This window comes from Sesamum indicum, linkage group LG13 (genome assembly GCF_026168435.1).
Source record: "Sesamum indicum cultivar Baizhima isolate 11 linkage group LG13, ASM2616843v1, whole genome shotgun sequence".
Taxonomy (NCBI): domain Eukaryota; kingdom Viridiplantae; phylum Streptophyta; class Magnoliopsida; order Lamiales; family Pedaliaceae; genus Sesamum; species Sesamum indicum.
The window spans coordinates 12,928,156-12,951,777 of NC_142669.1; the positions used below are offsets into that span (position 1 = coordinate 12,928,156).

The following is a 23,622-nucleotide window of genomic DNA, read 5'->3' on the forward strand; positions in this document are numbered from 1 at the left end:
TCCCCCGCACAATTGCTACTTAAGAAATGCGAAAAATGTTTCACATAAAAACAAAACAACCAAATAAAAAACAAAGAAGCAGTAAATCAAATACCTTAGAGCATAGCAGCATAGTAAGCCAGTTAGATTCTTCCTGAAGATAGGAGATTGTGTCCGTTTATCCCCTAGGGTTAACAACCCTCCCGCAATAGAAATTCAAAAAGTATTACAGACTCCCCTTCTCCCTCCTACATGAGGGACTAGTGTGCATAGAGGTCCTAGTCAGGGGAAAAGCACTGATGCATGGGGTAGGAGCCACCTACATCTCACGAAGGAGGAGATGGAGAGGAATTGTCGCTGGAAGTTGGCTGGAAGAGTTTCGCTTAGGCCGATTAGAAGACCTTTGGGGGGTGGATGCCTGGAGTTTCTCTCGGGAATCACTGGACACCGGCGTTCCCTAGGAGCTCTCGTAAAAGGGAGTTGCTTGTCGTCCTCCAAGGCTTCCCTGGAATCCCTCTTTGAGTAGTTCATTGAACATTATACATTTTGCACAAATAAAAACTACACAAAATCAGATAATTAGACTATGGAAATAAAAGCATAAAATAAAGAATATTAGGAATGACAGTACTCAGGGACTCCTCCAAAGGGGCCCATCTTGGGGATTAAGCCAAAATGGGAGAGAAGTTTCTCATCCACCAACTCTTAATAGTTGTGAGGGTCAGTGTTTAGATCTTCGAGAAACTTAGAAAGCTTTGCACTCCTTTTCTTAACCAAAAAAGATGTGTGGGAGGAAGATCGTAAATCCATTTATGGGGAAACACTCAACAAGTAGGTGGACGACATAAAAGAAAGTCCCCCACTAATGCTTGGGGGTATGGGGAGCAGGGAGGAAAGGAGCCCTATGGCGGGGGGATAATTGAAAGATATCGGGCTTAAACTTTTTTAACTGAAAACAAGCGAAAAACTTTTTTCTAAAGGGGAATGTTGGAAATTAAAAATAATGGCAAAATTTGACAGATGACGAAAAGAGTTAGATGCCAACTAGTTCAAAGAACCTAGAAAATACAATTAACCTCTGCAATAAAAGGAAGGAATGGGGTGACAAAGACCTGTCTTGAACTAGGCATTAGAAAAACACAAGCAGTTAGGGAGAAGGGCATCAGGCTAGCTTTTTGGATGGGGAAGAAGTATGGTAAAACTCTTGAAAATTCCATAATTCTCTGCTAAATAACAAGCATCAACGTCCCTAAAGAAGGAGGGAACCCTATCCATTAAAATAGAACTAATTGCCCTCTCTCCCTCTCCACCAACGATCATAGGGTCTTCTTTCTCTTCCTCCCTCGGTGAGGAGAGCTACTCCTTATTTTCATCGAAGGTACATCAACTAGGCGGTGCTGCTCTTTAGCCACTTTCCTCAGACTCTTCAACCCCTCCAAAAGAAGACAAGATGGGGGTCATCTGTCGAGAAGTGGCTTCAATGGGATCATCGCTGACTGATCACTCTCCTACAAACCTTACTGACTAATCAGAAGATGCCTTTAATGGACAATGAAAAAGCAAGAAAAACCCAAGTAGAGAGAAGGAACAAAAGTACAAACAAGGAGATCATTTAAAAAACCCATGAGAATAATATACGAGAAAGGGAAAGTCTAAAAGCTTAAGAGTTTTTCCTTTTCTTCAAAGATCGTGGGGAGTATGACAGGTATGACTAGAAAACCACATTGTGAAGGAGAAAAAATTAGGATAGGAAACCACATTGTGAAGGAGGAAGAATTAGGATAGGAAACCACATTAGGAAGGAGAAAGAATTAGGATAAGAGGTTACCCACATCTTTGCCAAATGACAGCCCCCATTGGGGTGTTTCTACAGAAATTGTTACCATTAGGGGCAGTTACGTTTAACCGCCCATTATGCGTGAAGGGCCACACACATGTTCCTGAATACCAAGGCGGGCTAGGGACTAGCCATCAAATCATTCTAACAAGGGACGCATGGTTCCAAAAAGGTTGTCCCACCTTTTTTCTTGGAGAAAAGGCGATCGTGTAATAATAGTCTCTGGGAGAAAGAGCTATAGATGCCTCGGACTAAATGCTCTTTCTAGAAACTCATTACTCTAAGGAGTATTGATCTAGTTCCCTCTTCCTCGAGGAGGGGGGAGGCTGAATGATGCCAAAAAATGCATTTGGCTCAAGCAAAAGCCCAATTTACATGGAGGATAAGCAAAAGGTCCCTAAGTACATGAAGCCTAAGAGGGAATGTTGGACTCGAGAAAAAGCATCAACAATAACATTTTCTTGCCCCTTTTTAAGGCAAATGGTATAGTCATAACCTATCAACTTAGAAATCCATCTCTATTGGCTTGGAGTTGACACTTTCTGCTCCATTAATTATTTAAGACTTTGATGATCCGTTTTTATACAAAAATGTCTTCCAATGAGGTAGGGCCTCCATTTCATGATTGTAGTCACCACAACGAGCATCTACTTGTCATTGACCAATATGCTGAGCTGTCTCTCACTCAATGATTTACTCATATAGCCATAGGTCGCCTCTGTTGCAACAAGAAAGCTCCTATTCCTGACCTCATTGCATATATATCTCAATTGTGAACTCCTCAGAAAAGTCTGGTAGAATGAGGATGGGGTCTTGACTTATTGTTGTTTCTAGCTATGCAAGACAGTAGAAACTACTTCACACCAAAAGAATTTATCCTTCCATAAGAGGTCAGCTAGAAATCATGCCATCTGCCCATATCCCTTGCTGAACCTTCGATAGTATCCTATAAGGCCCAAGAAGCACCTCAACTCTTTTATCATCCGCAGTTGTGGCCAATCTAGCATGGCTTGCATTTTCAACGGATTAGTTGAAACTCCATCTTCAGTGATGATATCACCCAAGTATTCACTTGATGTTTTCCAAATTGACACTTGCTCTTTTTGACGAGAAGTTGATTCCTTCACAACAACTCAAATGTGTGTCTCAGTTGCACTAAGTGATCATTCCAACTACTACTGTAGACCAGAATGTCATGGGAGAACACTAGTATAAACTTCATCAAGTAAAATTGGAAAACCTTATTCATTGGTGCTTGAAAATTTGAAGGTGCATTAGTGAGACCGAAGGGCATAACCAAGAATTCTTAATGTCCATGATGAGTTCTAAATACTGTTTTGACTATATCCTCCCCCTTCATACGAATTTGATGATACCCGGACCTCAAGTCGAGCTTTGAGAAGTACTTAGCACGTTGAAGTTATCCAAAAGTTCCTCTATAACTGGAATAGGAAACTTGTCCTTGATAGTGTGTTTATTTAGTTCTCGATAATACAATGCACATCCACTATGATCCATTCTTTTTCTTTACCAGAACCACTAGAGACGAGTGTGAGCTGTTGCTTTCTGTTATAATTCCCAATTCAAGCATTTCCTGGACAAGTTTCAATCTCATTTTTCTGTGTCGCTGGGTATCTGTAAGGTCTGATATTGATTGCAGTTGCATCATCTCGTAAGTCAATTCCATGATCATATCGTCTCCTAGGTAGCAACATTTTAAGTTTTAAAAAATTTCGTCATACTCAATTTATAACGCATTGAGCATCTCTTGCTTTTCTTTTGGCTGCCGTTCTAGCGAGAACAACAAGGATTCAACCGCTTCTTCCTTATGTAATAACCCCACGCTCAAGATAGATGTTTGCCTTGACAAATGTAGATTTTTTCATAGACCTTTGGCATCTATTAATTTAGTTGATGATAGTTGCTTACCTCTTAATGATATCTTTCTTCTACTCATATTAAACTCCACCTTGAGTTCGCTAAAATTCTAGTATTTCCGAGTCTCACCAGCCATTTTACCCCCAAAACTACGTCACAACCACCTAATGGTAACTTCATCATTTCTGTCGTAAAGTCTACTCCCTACAATCTCCAACTAAAGCTTTTACATGTGTACGTACTATACACTTTGCTTTTGTTAGCAGCAGCCACTGGAAAGGGATTAGTGGCTTCCAACTTGCAAACAAGCCTCTTCGCACCCTGAAGATCTATAAAATTGCAAGTACTTACCGTGTCAATTAAAATGTTGATAGCTTTTCCCTTGCAACAACCAGTTACTCTCATTGTATTGAAATTGTGTACCGCGGTCATAGCATTAACTGAGATATGAAAGTTTGAGCAATCATCTTCCTCTAGGCTTTTCCTATGGTGAACACTCCTCTTCTTCTACTTCCTCACGTATCACATTTTCTGTCTTGTCTACTATCTCCATTATATATTTTTGTTTCCTCTTGTTACATTGATGGCCAGGAGTATACCTCTCATCAAACCAATAACATAGACCCTTAGCCTTTTTGTCATCCATCTCTTGGGGGCTCATCCTCCGCGATTGCAGTATAAATTTATGAGTTTGGTTACCAATCTTCTGAACAGGTGTTTGTGCGGGGGGATTGGATGTATATGAGTTGGAAAGCTCAGGTATGGCTGATTTCAAAGGTGGAGTATATGTAGGGGCTCTGGTAAAGTGAGAAGGTGTTTTAAAGTTGTTAAGGCTTGAGAAATTTTTGCTACTACTCAACCTTAGTGCTTGCTCCTGCAACCTCGCTGAACTTATTGTTTCCTACATCGTTTTTGGTTCAAACATTTGGACCTGAAGTGCAATCTCATCCTTTGACACCCCCCCTCAAGGAAACAACTGATTGCGTACATTCCTACTAGCTCCAGACAGTTCATCAGTTCATCAAATCTATACATGTATTCCTGTATCATCCTTGTCTGCTTCAATTTGATTAACTCAGACATTGGATCCTCGTAGAGAAAAGTTCCAAATCGATCGTTCAAAGCACGCACATACTCCTCCGAATGTGGTGCTTCTCTGGTTAATCGCAATTTCATGTAAACTTGGTGCCATTGGAGAGCCTTACCTTCCAAATGCACAGCCGCCAGTTTCACCTTAGCATCAAATGGTGTATCATCGACCTCAAAAAATTGTTCGCACCTGTACATCCACCCTCGCAAGTTTTCTCCACTGAATCTCGGGAACTCGATTTGCGAACACTTAGTAGGTATATGATAACCACTTGCTCCAACAATTTGACCTCGATTAACTTGTGATTCACCCTAGCTTCCCCTGACTGACCACGGCTGTGGTTGTTATGATGATTGGTAGTCATAACAGCAATGATTGCTACAATCATCCCTATCAATTTAGCAATCGACTTCTCTGAACGTTCTGCACTCAACCGCACCTATTCCTTCATACCTTCGACATCCTTCCGCAGTTCTACTACTAACGTACCTTCCGCCATCGCCAAACTAACCAAGTTGAGTCCCTTTGAGGATTAACCTGGCTTTCATACCAAGATGGTACCAGCTGAAACAATTAGATGGAAACACCCTAAGGAAATAGAGGACTAAGGATTATGATCCAGTCGAAATCCACGCGGCCTCCTTGGTCGGGCAAGCTGTCCTTCAAGTGGTTCGAGATTGCTACCTCTCTTAAACTAGTGATTGGGCCCTGAGAAAAGAAGTAGATTATTAAGCATGTTGGGGTAGCCTCTAGCTAAGAACCTCCAGTGCTTAAGTTAGTGTTTGGTTCTGAAGTCGTAAAAGTAGGTTGTTTAGCGAACTGGATAGTTGAGGCAACCAGAAAGTAAAAAGTGATGAAGTCAACGTATCATTAATACACTGACTATGGAGTATTTATAGAGAGAAGCTGGGGGTCCGTTCTGCGTCTTCCATGTGTCTCGAGACCCGACTCGACCCAATCAAAAGTGCGCGGTTCCTACTAGTAAACTTGTGATTTTGTGCCCTTTGGAGCAAAATTGTCTTTTCCTAATAAATTAGGGTTTTACCCACGTCAGATTAGAATTAATCTTGGTGTAATTTCTTGCAACATATTCACCACTCTACAGCAGAAACAGAAAATAGAGGAAAGGGAAAAAAGTACAACATCATAATGCCCGCATTACACAAGCGTATTTATTCCCCGTCAAGCGTGTTTCCCCCTTCCAACCGCCCAACGCGATTTTATTGTTTGTAGCTGTTCTACTACTAGAGGCGGACATGACTTATAAAAGTGCCCATCTCCTTTTACTGTCTGGGCTGGTTGCATATTATCTTTGCTTCGTGCCCAGATGTGTGTGCATCGGAGGCTCTTCACAATGACCAAGAAGAAGAACAGCTCCTCCATTCAAGCTATCTACGACCTCTGCAAGGAAACTTTTACGCCCGCCGCAACTTCCCCACCTCCTCCTCACGCCATTCATAAGCTCTCCTCTTTATTGGGTACTTAAGTTTTATCCTCGTTTGAGCTTTCAAAATTCGATGATATCATTCGTTCTTGAGCTTATTTGAGTGTTTTCTCCCGAATCTTTACGTGGGCTTTTTCCTTGTACAATTGCATGGATTGTGGGTTTGATTTGAAATCAGATTTGTAAAATTGAGGAATTAATTTGCTTCTTGTAGCATCGACAGCAACTATTTTTCACCCAGTTCGGATGCGCTCTTCCATTCATATGCCTCCTCAGTTGTTCTTATATGCGTATTAATTTTTGAGACAGGAAATAAATATCAGAAGAAAAGGATGGGGAAGAAGATAACTTTTGATTCGAAATTGGGATGACATTCTATTTGTATAATCGATCTCTTAGATTTCACAATACATAACACAGCTGCAGAAAATAGCTAACAGTGATACAAGAAAATGAAATCAATAGGCATAATCCCAAATATTTGCAGCAGAAGGAATGGTGGTACTTTCAACAATTCTCTCCTTCATTCAAGTGTTTGAATATTTCTAGTGTTTATTGGTCCTTCTCATGGCTGGAGGGTTATTGTGCTTCAAGAATTTGTGGAACAATATTTCTTGCTCCTTCATTTAATGGCATAAGTAACATTGATGGTTTTCAATTGTTTCCAGTTATAATTCTCTTTATTATTTGCATAATCATTTTGACATATTCTTACAAGGTCGATCGTTTTGCATGGAATTAGCTCATTGATCTGAATTCTGGTATTTATTGAGATTTTGAGGTACTATTTACTCGCCTTGCTTGGGCTCTTTTGGTGTTTTTGGTGATCAATGTTTTTCTATTCAGATCATTCGTAGGCATCTGATTGACTTTCTAAATTAGATCCTGCAACCATTGCTTGGGTGTGGGGAAAAGTGTATCTATTAGAATGTAAAGCATGAATATTTTGCAGACTCAATTGGCCCTTCTGATGTTGGTCTAAGTGATGGTAGCAAAGAGGATGACAGAGGGCATGGTCCTCTTGGTATTTTTTCATTTAATAGAGTGGATGGGTGGGCTCAACCAATAACTTATGTGGATATACATGAGGGAGAAAGTTTCACGGTATGCTTCTTTTGGCTATTCTTCTCTTTAGAACTTAGTATTAAAATGTTTCTCGGAACATTTTCCATTTATTTGTCTTAGGATTATCCAACGTTATCCTCATCTTCAAATTTTAACATTTGGAGATGGTTGGGGCTTTCATTACCAAAATCCCTAATTTGAGCTATAGCTAGCAGTTTGCCCCTTGTAAAGTGATATTATCTGACCTCTACATCATGTGGACATTATAGATAATCACGAACTGAGTCCTCTCTCCAGAGTTTCATTATAATAATATTAGCTTCTAGATTATGCTTGAGAGACGAATGGAAGTGTCTTCTACCAAGTTGGTTGTGCACTAGTTCCCTGCAAAGTTCATGTGTTCTACCTGAAAGTTAGGAGAATGGTTGGGTTCTTTTCCTTTCTCTTGGTCATTAATGTACGTTAGTGTATAGTTCACCAAAAACCATGGAAGACTAGATGGTTTTAATTGATGTGGAAATATTAATTTGTGGCTCTTGCATTAGCTGTCAATTAGTATGGAAGTAATGTTTCCACTGGGATCTAATAAAATATTTATCAACACAATAGCTAATCTCTAATGATTTGGATAACTAAAACTTAGTGGGTGTTAATGAGCTAAGGAATCAGTAGATATTTCAAAGTTCTAGAGATAATAATGTATTAATTCTATGAAAAGCTTATGGAACTAGATGAATCATGTATAAGTATCTTTACATACCATTTGATCATACCATGAATTACCCTATCCATCATGCAGAATTCCGTTTTAGTTCATTAAAACAATTTAAACCAATCAAGAGGTGGCCAAGTTCTTCAGTTGTATCATGCATAAATTCATGAATGTATGAAAAATAGAAGTTGTAGATCAATTAGAGACAGAAACTCAATCCACTGTCACAGTTAGGCTTTCGATAGCTTTAGGAATAAAGAAAATAAGTTTCTCTAAAGCAACAAAACTATAAAAGAAAACAGAAAGAAAACTCATTGTAGGGACAGTTAAATCTGATGAAAGCACTCAAGTATTGTCAGAATTCTCTCCTCCTTCAGGTTGTCTTCTTCTTGTCTCTTTCCGGGCATGGTTTTCTTTTTCTCCTCTCCAAATACGTCCCTTCTCAGCCTTTTCCAGCCTTTTATGTACTTCCAATTAGGTTTTCCCTTTCTCTAGAATAGGAAATAAAATCAATGGATAATGAAAATCTATCTCCTCTAGCCAATGGTCATCCTAACTCCTCTAATTCAATCTCCTAATTAATATGGAAGAGAAGTAAAGAAAAACTTTAGGGCCCAGATCAAATTAACCAAGTCAAAATTAATTAGAAGTATAACACAGGTTTTGCTCTTCATATAATCCGTGGGCACACCTTATTGCGAGACAACTTCTGTGGGGGATGGCAGGAGTGCTCATTTTGTAGGCCATCAGGTAGCGTATTGCAATTTTCGTCCACTTGTGCTTTCAAAAATCGCCAAAATATGATTTTTTCCCTCAATTCCCCTTCCCGTCCCCCAAATTCCCTTCTCTTCAAATCTCCTCTTATTTCACAAAAACATAAAAAATCACATTACAAGCCCTTGATAATAAGCATTAATCCACAAAAAATTGGACAAAATGATTGGATATAAATCCATATTCTTCATGCTATCATGCATGACCTGCACCTTCCTCTCCCCAAGGCCCCCCGTCATTTATTTGCTACGAAACACAGTTCCATCATGAGCATTACAGGGAGCTTCTTTGCATGCATTTCTTTCCCCTGCCAAACTTGACTTGCTATATCTATTTCTGTGATCTTCAAAGTACTTCAATTTTGCATTGTATTTGCCTGTCATATTGAAGGAATTATATCCATCAAGGAACATTTAAAGTATAAAGGTAACATGTTGAGTATGTCAATCAACATTGTTTCAGGCTGTTTGAATACTTTTATGGATTCATTGCAGATGTGCATGTTTTGCTTCCCTACATCCTCTGTTATTCCACTTCATGATCATCCTGGCATGACTGTTTTGAGCAAAGTCTTATATGGTTCCTTGCATGTCAAAGCTTACGATTGGGTAGAGCCAGCTCGCATCCAAAAAATTGATGGAACTGATCATTCTGAAGGTCTGCTTTTATATTCAATTGTATCCTTTTTCTACTTCCTGCTACATTTCCTATCTTCTTGTGAATATCCTCAATCAAGCAAACGATGGGTGCTTCTCTAAAGTGGAGCACCTATTCAGTGTGAAATTGGTCATTCATCTCAACATTTGTTTTGGAAAATGTGAGGGTTTTGGTTTGCATCCTATTTATCGTATTACTTCCGAATGCTGATTTAACTTCTAAATTTATTTATTATCGTGATGTAGGATTGTCAGTTTATCTTCTTGTGGCACCACTTCCTTCAATATGCAAGGGGCATTTTTGGTGTAATAATTTAGGATCGAGATTTGAGATCAATAAGAAAGGGTAGTAACTATTTGCTCTGTATATAAGTACCTGAGGAAGTACTCATCAAAAAACAAAAAAAAAGGAGTAGCTGAGGAAGGATATGAAAAGGTATTAAGTACTAAGGAAGCAAGGAGATGGAACTAAACAGTTCTAAGAACACTCCACAAAACCTGTAAGATTTTGGGTGGTTCAATTCGTAGACTGGCAAGACTGGGTGCTATTAAGGAAATAATGATATCAGAGCTGCAACAAAAAATTGAAAAAAAAAAAGAAGAGAGAAGAACAAATCAATGTTTGTTCTGGTTTAAGCTGCTGAAAGTTAAAAAAAAAGAAAAAAGAAAAAAAAGAAATAGAAGGAGACACTGAATGCCTGATTCCTACAATCTCACAACATGCTAAACTTTCTGATGGCGTGATAAGAAAAAGTGAAATATCTCTATGAAAATTTTGGTAGCAAATCCTTCATATAATTAGGAATCTTATATCCCATGGATTCCCTGGACTTCCTAAAAATAGTTGGAAGATTCTGATTTGGAAACTAAATTAGTGCACCAAAGCAGTGCTACTTACTCGAAAAGACATAAAAGTGACAGATTATTGACTGTGATCTAAAGATTTGTAACAGGTAAACATATCCCAGCCTTGCCTATAATTGATTTTAATTAGTACATGCAAATGTGCTTCACTGATAGTAGGGTGATAATTATATTGTCTTTAGCTGAAGAATTTGCAGTAGTTGAAATTAATTGAACTTAAAGCAATAGACAAACATACTCATAATCTACCCAATGAAAAAAGAAAAAAAGACTTGCCGTAGTATCAGTCATCAAGTTATAAAGTAAGGTATTGTGATTGATGCATGTGTTTAGAACTAATTATTCTCATTGAAGTGTGTTTTTTGAGTGGCATGGAACCTCTCAAATGAAGATTAGGGGACAAAACATCCTGGAAAGACTAGTTATGGAGTTAGAGATGGCGTTTGTTATCTTTGCTGCACAGACACGGTTCCCATTGTGTGCTTAAATTCAAGATTATAGCATGTTGGTTTACAGAAGTTAAATATGCTCTAACAAGCACTGTGGGGGCATGCTCATAAGGGGCTTAAAGCCTATATTGTATATTGAGATATCATAATTTAGGAGAGGAGTAATGGAACTTTAATTCAGTAATGAGCATGCATAACATTTTGTGATAGCAGAAAAGCTGTATTATTGACCTGATTTCGTGCTGTCTAACTGATACATGGTGTTGGAGGCTGCAATACTTTTACTACAAGCTTTCTACCTCTTTTCATCTTGAAAGAAGACCTTATTTTTCAGACACATCTATAGTGTCTGTGGAATTTCCAAATGCACATTAGTTTCAGGATTAATTATGAGGACCTACTTCAGGATATAGTGTAATCACTGACACCTTTCCTCTTTTGAATCACAAATAATTATCCCTCTAAGGCTCCTTCATTTAACCAACTCTGGCACTCCATTAGGGTTATTGGCCAAAAATACTGATGTAAGCAAAATATTACTCACACCACCCAAATTCTCTTGACCTAACTAGTTAAAGACTAAATATCTTTTGTAATATGTCAAACTTAGAGGTCTTGTTGCAAAATATTTTAAAAATTTAAAATTTGAAGTGGCCAAGTTACTTATGTCTCATGATTCACCAGTTAACTCAGATATTATTGAATATATAATTAAGAGAAGAGTAAGGAATTATTAGTTGATATCGTGATTTTGAAATTTGATTAGGTACCTAATCAATCAAATAACTAACGTAAAAGAAAATAAATTGTTACACCAATTTTCCCCTTCTACACCATTTCTGCTATTGCATTTACGTGCCACCACCAATGATAAACAATCTACTATCATGCCTCCACATGTACACACCAAACCTTGAAGTGAAAGAACATGAATAAGATACCTCATGAGATACCATGTCCTGGCTGCTACTGAAATTAGAGCCAACATTATCAGCAACTCCCCCCCCCCCCGCCCGGATGTCTGTGAGTGGGTGTGGGAACCATAAAGATGTGAGATGTGGCGTCTTCTGACTACCTGCGTATAGCTGTATCTTCATCATGTTGTGATTTGATTTCTCAATTTTGACAAATAGTCACAGGAATCTTGATTCAGCTCTCCTTGTCTCCCTTTCTCAGTGAGATTGGCTAAATTGGCTGTGGATAAAGTTTTGACTGCACCATGTAATACATCTGTTCTATATCCAAGGAGTGGAGGGAACCTGCATTGCTTTACTGCTATCACTCCTTGTGCAGTTCTTGACATCCTTGCTCCACCTTATAATGAACCTGCTGGCAGGAGATGTTCTTATTACCGTGATTATCCTTGTTCCACCCTCTGTAAGTGGCTTAAACCCAAACTCTTTTCCAACTGCTTTAAGTTCTGGATTTGTGCTGGTACCTGCATTAGCATGGAAGTTATAGGAGCCATGACTGGCTTGTCAAATTTTGCAGCAACAGAAGAAGATGAAAATGGTATCACAAAAGAAGAGGACTATGCATGGCTTGCAGAGGTTGGCACACCCGATGACCTCTATATGCGCCCTGGAACATATTCTGGTCCAGCAATTGAGAAATGATGATCGCCCATAACATTTGAAAGATATCCATAGATTTGGATGACTTTGCAAAGAATATCACAATGATGCATCAACTTTGACTGTGTGCCGAAAATCTCTATCTTTGAGCAACTAATTTATGGTTCTTGTGTATTTGAGTTGTACAAAAGTCCATAGGTCTTTTACATGACATGACAATCAGAATGTTAATGTAGTTCTTGGTATTGTAATCTGATTACGTTAATCTGTAAATTTCTAGACATCGATTAAATTTTGTTAAATCTGCTGATATCCCTTCGGTTTATAGTTCCCCTTGATATTGGCTATGTCCTTGTGGATTTTAGTCCAAGCGCCGTTGGATTGAATATCCAAGCATTGTGCGGTAGGTTGGCATGGAACCCATGTTACCAAGAGTTGGGAGAAGATTCGGACATTTCAGAATTTCCCAAAACCACAGAGATAGGCTCCAGAAGCTGCAACTTATTGGTATTTTATGGTGTAAATTTTTTAAAATAACTATATTTATATCTATATCCATCTATTTTATTTTATTCCTACAGTATTGAAGTTTTTTTTTTTTAGGTCAAAGCGGTCAAAGCTGCAGCCTGCTGAGCCACCGCGTTTAGACAGTGCGGTGGCTCAGCTTTTATTTTGGCCACACTTTAACAAGTGTGGCCCGTGATATTGTAGCTCACACTATTTAAATGTGAACTGCAATGGAAGTGCTCACAACATAACTTAAACATTTTTCCTCTCTGCATTCTCATTCTGTTCTTCTTCTCCTCGGCCAATTTTTCTTGTTCTTGTTCTTCCACAATATTTACACCTTTCTCTTTAAAAATATTTGAAGTGAGTATGGCTAATTTTGACCCTATTGATACAAGTGTTTTGTATGTCAGTTAAATCATCGGTCAGAAGATGTGTCCAAAAATTCGGATACAACTTTATCCGTACGACGCGGTGACATAGCTTTTTTTCGTGTCCTTCAACTAGTCCCACGTCACACTCGTGTTTTGCAAGTACTCCAGAATATAGGGTTTCTTGGTGTTTTACAGTGTGGGCATATTGAAATTGACACCCACTTAATTACTGCATTAGTAGAGAGATGGCGCTCCGAAATGCATACTTTTCATTTATCGGTTGGCGAAGCAACTGTAACACTACAGGATATCGCCATCATCTGGGCACTCCCGGTGGAAGGTAATCTTATTATCGGGGTAGATACAAGGTATTATACTCAGCGGTGGCAAAATTATTGTTATCAAGGTTGGGTTTTATGTCGAATGAAGATGCTTTCAAACGGTCAAAAATAAAACTAATAGTGTTATATGAATATTTACTAGAAAATACATGTGATGAAGATAGCCCGTTTGAGGCTGTATTACAGGAGGCACGTATATGTGCCATGTGCATTCTCGGTGGGGTGTTGTGCCCTGATGCTACGGGGACCACCGTGTCATTGTTGTATCTACGGCATATGAAAAATATCCACGAGTAATATACCTCAAATTGGGGTTTGGCAGTGTTGGCTTATCTATATCGGGAGTTGTGTATAGCATCACAACGAGGGAAAACTATCATCGTCATTATTCTGGTCAATCTGGTCTTCTACTTCGACCTCATCTGGTTTTGAGTCAGCTTGTTCAGTGTTCAACAAACTATCAGCTTCAAACTCGGCATCTTCATCATTGTATTCAGATGAACCCGCATAATCCGATGAACCTGAATATGCAACTGGACCTGCATATGATGATGGCCTGCATACAACGATGGACCTGCATATGATGGGTCTGCATACGATGATGGACCTGCATAATCTTCATTGATACAAAACTGCCCCATTTTTTGAGTTACTACAGGTAAGCTCGGCAAATCTTGGGTTATCATAAACATATATTTTTCCCAATCACCAACAGCTGAGTCATCTGGTACAGCATTTGCAGAACTTTCTCCATTTTGACAAAAATATCAATTGACACATATTCATTCACCGAATTTAAAAAAATTGCATATCACGATCCTTCTTAATTGCCTACAACATCTCATTCCTTTGGCCAAAATTAAATGTTATGTATTTAAAGAATATATACAATTTAAAATTATTCCTATCCATACCAATTTCTTCATACAAAATTAACTCTAACTAAGCAAATGTAGTACTACGAGAAATTTGCATGAATCCGAGTGGAGGATGATCATAACTTACAAAACCATTCAAATTGATTTGTTGACCTCCAAAATATATAACAATATCAACGGTGTTTTACTCCGCCATATCTTCAAAATAAAATAAAATACACATCAATATAATTTTTTTTCATAATATAATAAGATATTTAAAAGGAACAAATAACACAAAAAAATTTAATAAATAACTTACTATACGCCTTTTCAATTGTAAATCTTCAAATAAAAAGTGAAGAAATTTGAGAAGAATTGCGAGGTATGGTGGTGTATGAATTTTTCGAAGGCTGATTTTGAGAGTGTAAGGGATAAGAAATTGAATGTTGAATTTTTTGAAGCTGCTTCTAAGTTCGATTTTTCAGTGTGTATGAATGTGAGAATAGAGTTTGATTTATATAGCTAAAAAAATCGCAATAAGCAATTATGGTATCACAGACAATAATGCAGAAAAGTTGATTGTCACCGCGCTAAGATAGCGCGGTGTCAGAGACTGAAAAATTGACTGTCACCATGCTTCTTCAATGTGGTGTGACAGTGCAACGGTAATATGAGCCACCCGCGGTCAATCACCGCGGTGGCTCATTCTCTATTTTTTTTTTTTTAAATATAATTGCCACCGCGGTGGCTTATTAATTTTTTTTTTAATTGTAAATTATGGCACTGTGCTCACACTTACTTTTCTGAACCTTTTCAAATCACCTTACATTTTTTATTTTTTATTTTTTTATATTTTTTAAATAATTATCCCCAAAATTAAGGGTTTTTTTGGGCTTTTGCTGATTGGCATTTTTTTTTAAAATCAACTACCACCTAAGTATTTAACTGGAAATAAGAAAAAACTCTTTCACATAAGCAATGACGAAGAAAAAAAAATAAAACACCTTTTTATTTGAGTTTTACTAATTGATTTTTTTTTATTTCTCCTTTGCCAGATAAGCGATTACATGAAAAAAGATATGTCAAATTTCATAAAAATAAAATTTGTATTTATATTATATACTAGTTGTCATGGTACGGTGTTTCTAAATGTGTATAAATAATTTTACTCACTTTAAAATATATCATGAAATTAAAAATATATACATAAAATATAAATACTTAAAATTATAAAAAATAAATTATAATATTATAGATAATTTTGAATCATAAAAATTAAAATTATTATTTTATATAATATAAATTTAATTAGAAAAACTTACATCCTAAACCCACCCACCCCCACACCCCGTCACCATGCCCACCCCCAATCCCTGCCTCCACGCCGCCGTCACCATGCCCACCCCCAATCCCTGCCTCCACGCCGCCGTCCCGAAAGGGGGCCTGGACAACGGCAATTGCCCAGATCTATAATTTGGGCGACCCTCGTCGCCCAATTGTTTGCTGGGCGACGCTGCGTCGCCTCCCCTCTCTTGGGGTCAGCGACGTCGTCGCCCCTCTTTGCTGGGGCGACGATACCTATATTTAGGGTCCTTGTTTTGCCAGCTCCATAATATACGAGGCAGTAAATTTAATCAAGCCTCTCTAAATGCTATAAAATAATTAAAAGGGATGACAATTGGAGCGGCTCGAGGGTGGAATTGGTGGCGGTAAGTACGCAAGTTTCATTTTTCGTTAAAAAATAATTTAATTAATCGTTTGCTATGTTTTTATCAAAATCTTAGGTGTAAAAGAAGAATTTTCGAATGGAGGTGTAAGTGTAATTTCAAAACTTCGTTAAAAAAAGTATAATTTCACATTTATAAAAAGGATCTAAATGTAATTAACCATTACAAATTATCTTCTTTCTAAACCTTCATATGATAGATAAAATCTAATTAATTTAAGTCTTTCCCATGCTCAACTTAAGCATAGTGCAACGTGTCTAATTCCAATATAGTCATCAAAATTCCGGGTCTACACCTATTCAACTTCCACTCATTCACAAACTTATAAAGCAAATTATATTTTTGATACCACACTTTAGGTCATTTTGCAACCGTAGTACCATGGCCTAAAGTGTAGTGTCAACATGCAATTTTTGCTCCAAATTTATATAAGCTCAAGGGGTTAATTCGTCAAAACCCCACTTCATCCATGTGTTTGTGCCGGTGCGTGATTTTTTTATAGTCTAAAAAAGTCATGATACTTTGAATTTCAATATCGTCTACGCATAACAAAATTTCAACAAAACGAATGGTGGCAATGACTCAATTACATACTACAAAATAAGCTACTACAGTAGACCAATAAACACCAATTTCTCACCGTTATACAAGGGAAAAATGCATCTTGTCGCTCAGACATATAAGAAATAAGAGAAAAAAATCTTGTAAAAAATAAAATAGCAAATTACTCCCTATCTAAAGTATTGATAGGGGTAATTTGCTTTATTTTTTGAAATACAGAGAGCAATTTTTTTAACATTTTCTTTATCGAAGGGTATTTGCTCACTTCACATATCATATAAGTAAATTGCATTTAACCTTGTAGAAGAAACTTTCCCCACTCTCTTTGCCATCTTTTTCTGGCTATTCAGCTCTCTCTTTCCCAACCCTCCTCCATTCTTCCTGCTTATTCTTTTACATCAATCTTTTCACAAGAAAACAACGAATCAAGAACCCAAAAAAAGGAAAAAAATAAAAGTAAAAAAGAGTCCCCTATCAGATCCTAGAGTTTTGCCCTTTTCTCTCTAGTGATCTGATCAAACCAATCTTCATCCCATTGATTTAACAGAAAAAAAAAAAAAAAAAAAGAATCAAAGAAAATGGTTCGTATAAGCAATTGGATCATCACATTGCTCAATATTTTGAGCCTTGTGGCTGGAATTGCTGCGGTTCTTATGTCGGCATGGTTGTTCATAAAAATCGAAACCCCATGCGAGAGGAACTTGAGAATGCCGTTTCTGATGATGGGCGGCGCGCTGCTGGGTGTTTCCATTATGGGGCTTCTGGGCTCCTGCTGCCGTCTCAACTTCTTCATGTGGCTCTATCTCATCACCTTGTTTTTGATCATGTTGTGGTTGATCGTCTTCACCATTTTTGCGATCATCGTGACAAATAAAAGCGTCGGGCGGGAGCTATCTGGGAAAGGGTTGGGGGAGCGGAAGCTGGGGGATTACTCGCACTGGCTGCAGAATTATGTGGTTAATGAAGAAAACTGGGATAAGATTAGGGTCTGTTTTGGTCAGACCAAATTATGTTCGTTTGAGGCTGGAAAGGATCAGAATCAGTACAGTAAATATATGTCTTCCATGCAGGTAATTGACCCTTTTCTATTCTTTTTTCTATTATGGTCCTTTTGATTTTATTGGGGAATTACGCAAGCAACCCTTTGTGATATTGTAAACGAGAATTAAAACAAAAAGAGATAAATTGCTATTTTTTTTTTTACAAAAAATAATTTGCTTATTTGCAATATCCACAATACGTTCCTTATATTCTCCCCTTATTTTATTATACATATATGGTCACAAAAGATCAGTAGAAACCACTTGAATGCTATCAAAATCAAGAGTAACCAAAAGGAAATCACATGTGCATGCATATATGTATGTATGCAGTCAGGGTGCTGCAAGCCACCAAATGTGTGCGGGCTAGTGTTCGAGAACGCAACGACTTGGAACATGCCGAAAAAGGGTCCGGCAGATCCCAACCCAGACTGCAGAACATGGAGCAATGTGCAGACAGAGCTGTGCTACAACTGCCAGTCCTGCAAGATCGAAGCTCTTGAGGAAATAAAGAAAGAATGGAAGATATTGTCCCTAGCAAACACTTGCATTCTTATCGTCGTTGGCATCATTTACTCCATCAGTTGTTGTGCCCTCAGAAACAACCAGAGCAAAGGATACCAAAAATACAAAGGCCACTATGCTTGACCTACCACCTTCACATGCATGTAATTGCTGTTAATTGCATTTATTATTATATATAGGGAAAAAATATTTTTTTGATCCGCTAAGTATGCCTAATTTTAATTTTAATCCAATAACTATGTACATTTTTGTTTAGGTTCAGTAACTTACGAAATTGCTTACTTTTAGTCCTTTGGCAGATTTTCGGACAATTTTACTCCTATGTAACTTTTGAAAGGCAGTTTTAGTCCAAATGCACTCATAGGGGAAAATTGTACGAAAATCTGCCAGAGGACTAAAAGTAAGTATTTTCGTAGGTTACTGGACCTAAATAAAGATGAACATAATTATCGGATTAAAATTAAAATTAGACATACTTAGCGGACTAAAATAATACTTTTCCCATTATATATATATATATTACATTTAACTTGTGATCATTAAATTGCAGGTTTGTTTGTTTTAGGTGTTTCTGTATCTGCATCACAAGAAAGAGGAGCGGAGAAAAAGATAGATTGATGATATATGTGGTAACTATCTTTTGGTGTTAACTTGGATAGATTGATGAGAAGGTATAGATAAATAGTAGCTAGTTTTTTGCTTTTTTTTTTTTTTTCTTGATTTTGAAATTTTGTAAATTTTTTTTTTTTTTTATGTTATTTTGTAATAACTAGTAGAAACCACGTGCCTTGCACGTAATGCTTATTATCTCTATAAAATAATTATATTATTTAAAAATTTAATTAAGTAAACTATTAGGTATTTCATGAATCAAGAAATATTATTTTGAAATTTAAAAAGTGCTTAATAAATGAAATTTTGAACTTTAAAAAGTTGTTGTAAAAACTTTCTATTCAATGAAATTCAAAAGCTAAATAAAGAATATGGCAAAATATGTGGCTATGTGATTCATGAAATTTTTGGGTTTTCCCAATAACATTATGAATTATCTCTTATTTTTTTGACATTTGAATTTCAATGCCATCTTTCTTATTCATCGTTTAATATTTTTATAATTTTCTCAAAATACTGCATCATGTTTTGTATCAATTTGATACGAAAAAGTATTATTTTAGTCCGCTAAGTATGCTTAATTTTAACTTTAGTCGGATAACTATGTCCATTTTTGTTTAGGTCCAGCAACTTATAAAATTGCTTACTTTTAGTCCTCTGGCTGATTTTCGGATAATTTTACCCCTATGAGTGTCATATGGACTAAAACTGCCTTTCAAAAGTTGCGTAGGAGTAAAATTGTCCGAAAATTAGCCAGAGGGCTAAAAGTAAACAATTTCGTAAGTTGCTGGACCTAAACAACAATGAACATAATTATCGAACTAAAATTAAAATTAGGCATACTTAGCGGACTAAAATAATACTCTTCCCCAATTTGATATATTGACTTTATCAACATTACCTAAAATTTTAAAACGACCAAGATTAAGTAAGGTAATTGATGTTTAATTTTGATTCCCGTCTTTAATAGGAAATGTATCCTTATAGTTGCATTGGTCACAACATTCAATTCATTATCATTAGTTTTATCTTTTTTTTAGTAGCATATGAATTTGGTTTTCTTACTAATAAGCATAACACAAATAAAACTAAAATTAACATCAAATCTAAAACAAATTTAAAAATGGTAGACTCTTGATTTATAGAGTACATATATAAAGTTGAAGGAAATTAATATTTTATAAGCTAGACAAGTGAAATGCTTCTAATCATCTTAAGATAATTTTTTTAAAATAAATTTAAATTCTAATAACATGGCAATTAGAATTAATAAAATATAACCTAACAATATAACCTCATTCCCCTTTGTCATCTTATTTTATTTTGTCGTACTCCCTTTAGTTTATAGTATGTAGATATATATATATGTGTGTGTCTATGCATATTAAAAGAAAAATTATATTTGTTTCCCCCTCATTTTTACAAATCTATAATTTGACCCCAAAAATTCTTTACTATACAAATATTCGAATGGCTACAACAATTTTTTTCATCTTGTTAATTGTCTCATTAAATATATAATATAAAAAAAATATAAAAATGACTCCAATTATATTTTGGATATAGCGTGTTATTTGACAAGAAATTAGTAATTAGAGGGTGCAAACTACAATTTAATTGTGCACAATATAAAATAAATTTAATTGAAGGGTACAAAATGACAATTGGCCTTTTTATAAACTTGTTAATTAAAAGTTCAGATTTCTTCTCTCTACTACACGGGATTTTTCCCCCTCTCTCTCGTCTCGTAGAAGTTGATCTTCACTTCCAGCCACAGTTGCAAGCGACCACCACCGGCGACCCGCTTCCCATACTCCGGCGACCTCTCGCTGCCCAACCCCATCATTTTCCGATAACCCAAGCGCCCGCACTCCTGTCTGCAACACAAACCCTTTTTTCAGCCATCTTCTCACTTCCTCTGTCCATCACCGTCGCTGGCCACCAGCGTTGAGATCGGACTCCCGTCCATCCCTCAGCCTTCTCCATCAGTCCTTGGTTTGGAAAATGTGCAATTTTGGTTGATCAGTCCTACGTTGACCCCATGCTCAACCCAGTTCTCCTCGTGCCTGGCATCGCCGGTTCTATTTGATAACAAGACCGGTATTAAGGAGCGGGTCTGGGTGCGGATTCTTGCCGCCGATCACGACTTTCGGGACAAGCTCTGGTCTCGCTTCTATCCTGCCACTGGTGAATATTCCGTAATTTCTCCAGTTTCTTGAATTTATAATTGAGTCTATTTAGCTTTATTTTCATTTCCTGGGTAATACTTTTTAATTCTTGAATTTTTTGTCGTCTATCCTTCATTTGCCCCTGTGTTTCTCTGGAATAATTCTAAATTTTTGAATTCTTGATATGGTTCTCATAGCAAAAGCAAAGAAACAAAAAGAACAATAGAAAGTGACAATCAGACTTAAAAGGATTGTCCTCATGTTGTTCATGAGAACAAGCCCATGTTTGGTTCTTATACTCCAATGAGGAAAACGTAAAATATAACCAAAGTTTAGCACTCCAGCATAGCAAAATATCTGAAATTTTAATTGGATATGTCATATACATTGATATTATTCTTCGTATCAAGATTTGTCAAAAGGTTAAGACACGGGGTATTACACATACTCACTAGGCGTGATCAGTTGTCTTTGGTTTAAGCTGTTTTATGCAATCTTATATATCGCGAAATTGTTGATTGTGCAAAAAGTTGCTAAATTCAAGACAGAATGACAAGGTCTCAACATTGTATAGACTTGGTTATATGGCATTTGTCAAAAAGTAAGCATGTCTTCCGTGGATGCCATGCTTCTTGGACCTATTAACTAATACATATTAAGTAGATACTGATTTGTTGTAGGAAGCCCATATTTTATTGAGTATTTTATCAATTTGGAAAATATTTTTTGCAGACATAAGAAGATAGTGTAGTCTTTAATTTCTGGAGAAAATATGCTGAAAGCATAATTAAGATATAATATATCTTAACAATAATTCTCATGACCTCAATCTCAAAAGTATGATATTAGCCACCATCTCTTCAATTATTATTTTCTATTCACTAACCCCTTGCATGTCATGCAATATCTCACGTATGTGTGGTAAATCTACAAATGTGTTAGAGACGTGCGTCCTATAATTATGGAGAAACCATTCTGTCTAAGGCAGTTTTATGCCATTCTCAAAACTATTTTGTTTTTATTTTTTATTTGATATGCACAGACACACACGCACATATATGTATATATCTACATACTATAAACTAAAGGGAGTACGATAAAATAAAATAAGATGACAAAGGGGAGTGAGGTGATGGAATAAAAACAAGGAATAATCATCTCCTTATATCCTTATCAATATATATTCAAAATTATATTAATATATATATCCTTATAGTATTTTGTTTAACGTATAACTCATGAATTCAACATGTTTTGATTAATAGATTATTATTAAAGAAAAATAAAAAGTGCGATAGACAGAAAGTTACAATTTTAAAACTACCGTACCAATTTTTTAATTTAAAGGTGCAAAGTGGAAATAAACTCAATTAAAAGGGTACAAAATGCCAATTGCTCCTAAAAATAATAATAAATGAATGACAAATTGCATAATATTCACTTTGTTATAATGAAATTATGTGAAATCTCCATGTGCAATATTAAATACAACATAAAAACCTCTCCCTGTTAGAAACTAATCGCGAGTAGCACACACGCGTCTAAAATGCAGATGCTCTTTTTTCTTTTTTATAGTTTTTACTATTATTTATGTATTCAAGAGTCTGTTTTACCATGTTTTGACATATAAGAAAAGAATTGAAATTACCATTATATATATTTAAATAAATTTTAATAGATTCGTTTTATTATTATTCTTAGATTTTAAATAAATCAAATCATTTTTACTAAATTTTTTAAAAAATTAATACTTTTTACCTATCTTAATTTTTTTTTATTCTTCTTCCCTCCTTCTTTACCTCCCACCACTACCGCCAGGTATCACACGAAAATGAGTCGATGTCGTCTAAACTGGGCATCAAAAAGAAAGGAGGAAGAAAACTTACCCAAAAGCAAAGGAAGTGTCCGAATGGAAAGAGGAAAAAATTACCTTAAATATACCAACAGCTAGCAGTCCCATCTGCATAGGACTTAGTGTCTCTCTTTTCTAGCTATCAAGGCTCCACCAATCATGGAATTTGTGTCTTATGAGCAGGGCATGGACTCTCTTCTCTCCATCTTCTGTAATCATCATTGATTACTTTTCTGAGATATATTAAAATAAGTCCGCATGCATAAGACTCCTTTAGGCGAAAGGACTCTCCTTACAAAAATAGCCTAGCAAGGCAATACCTCTAATAAGCCAGTAGATATCACCCTACATGTTGAACACATGCAACAAAAATCTTTTTTCTAAGACTATTTTTTTTTTTTACTCCACCAGTCCAACACTATTACTGATGAGAGTAGATAAAAAGAGAAAGTTAGTAACTCATTAGAAATCGAGAAAAAATCTCATTTCTTCAATAACTCATTAGGAGGTGGGCTCCCACTAAGCAGCCTAGCCAGATAGGATCCACTGACCCATGAGCAGGGAGATAAAAGCCCATAAAACTATTTTGTTATCTTTACTAATCCTGCAGACTAAAAAAAATAAGCCCATTTCAGAAAGACAAGTCAACATACAACAAGGCGGACATGTCATATAAAATTGTTGACACATTAAAAAACGTCATGCTAAAAGATCTTCAACAAACTCCTAGTAA

At 36.4% G+C, this 23,622-nt stretch overlaps 1 protein-coding gene and 1 non-coding gene across 2 annotated transcripts; both read left to right on the top strand.

The window, feature by feature from the left end:
- Positions 1-6,038: 6,038 nt before the first annotated feature.
- On the top strand, positions 6,039-12,634 carry LOC105175986 (2-aminoethanethiol dioxygenase, putative (DUF1637)). The gene is made up of 5 exons (XM_011098638.3): positions 6,039-6,262; positions 7,181-7,332; positions 9,274-9,436; positions 11,925-12,125; positions 12,240-12,634. Exons 1-5 carry the CDS (start codon positions 6,112-6,114, stop codon positions 12,362-12,364), a joined length of 792 nt encoding a protein of 263 aa, XP_011096940.1. The 5' UTR covers positions 6,039-6,111; the 3' UTR covers positions 12,365-12,634.
- Positions 12,635-17,030: 4,396 nt separating this feature from the next.
- On the top strand, positions 17,031-18,945 carry LOC105175987 (uncharacterized). The gene is made up of 3 exons (XR_016063774.1): positions 17,031-17,762; positions 18,066-18,400; positions 18,808-18,945. It is a non-coding gene; the product is annotated as an uncharacterized LOC105175987 (transcript).
- Positions 18,946-23,622: the final 4,677 nt, after the last annotated feature.

Bases quoted from the DNA above. Each gene is read 5' to 3' on its own strand.
- LOC105175986 (XM_011098638.3), top strand. From the start codon at position 6,112: ATGTGTGTGCATCGGAGGCTCTTCACAATGACCAAGAAGAAGAACAGC. The intron at 6,263-7,180 runs GTACTTAAGTTT...AATATTTTGCAG, and splicing joins TAAGCTCTCCTCTTTATTGG to ACTCAATTGGCCCTTCTGAT. The intron at 7,333-9,273 runs GTATGCTTCTTT...GATTCATTGCAG, and splicing joins ATGAGGGAGAAAGTTTCACG to ATGTGCATGTTTTGCTTCCC.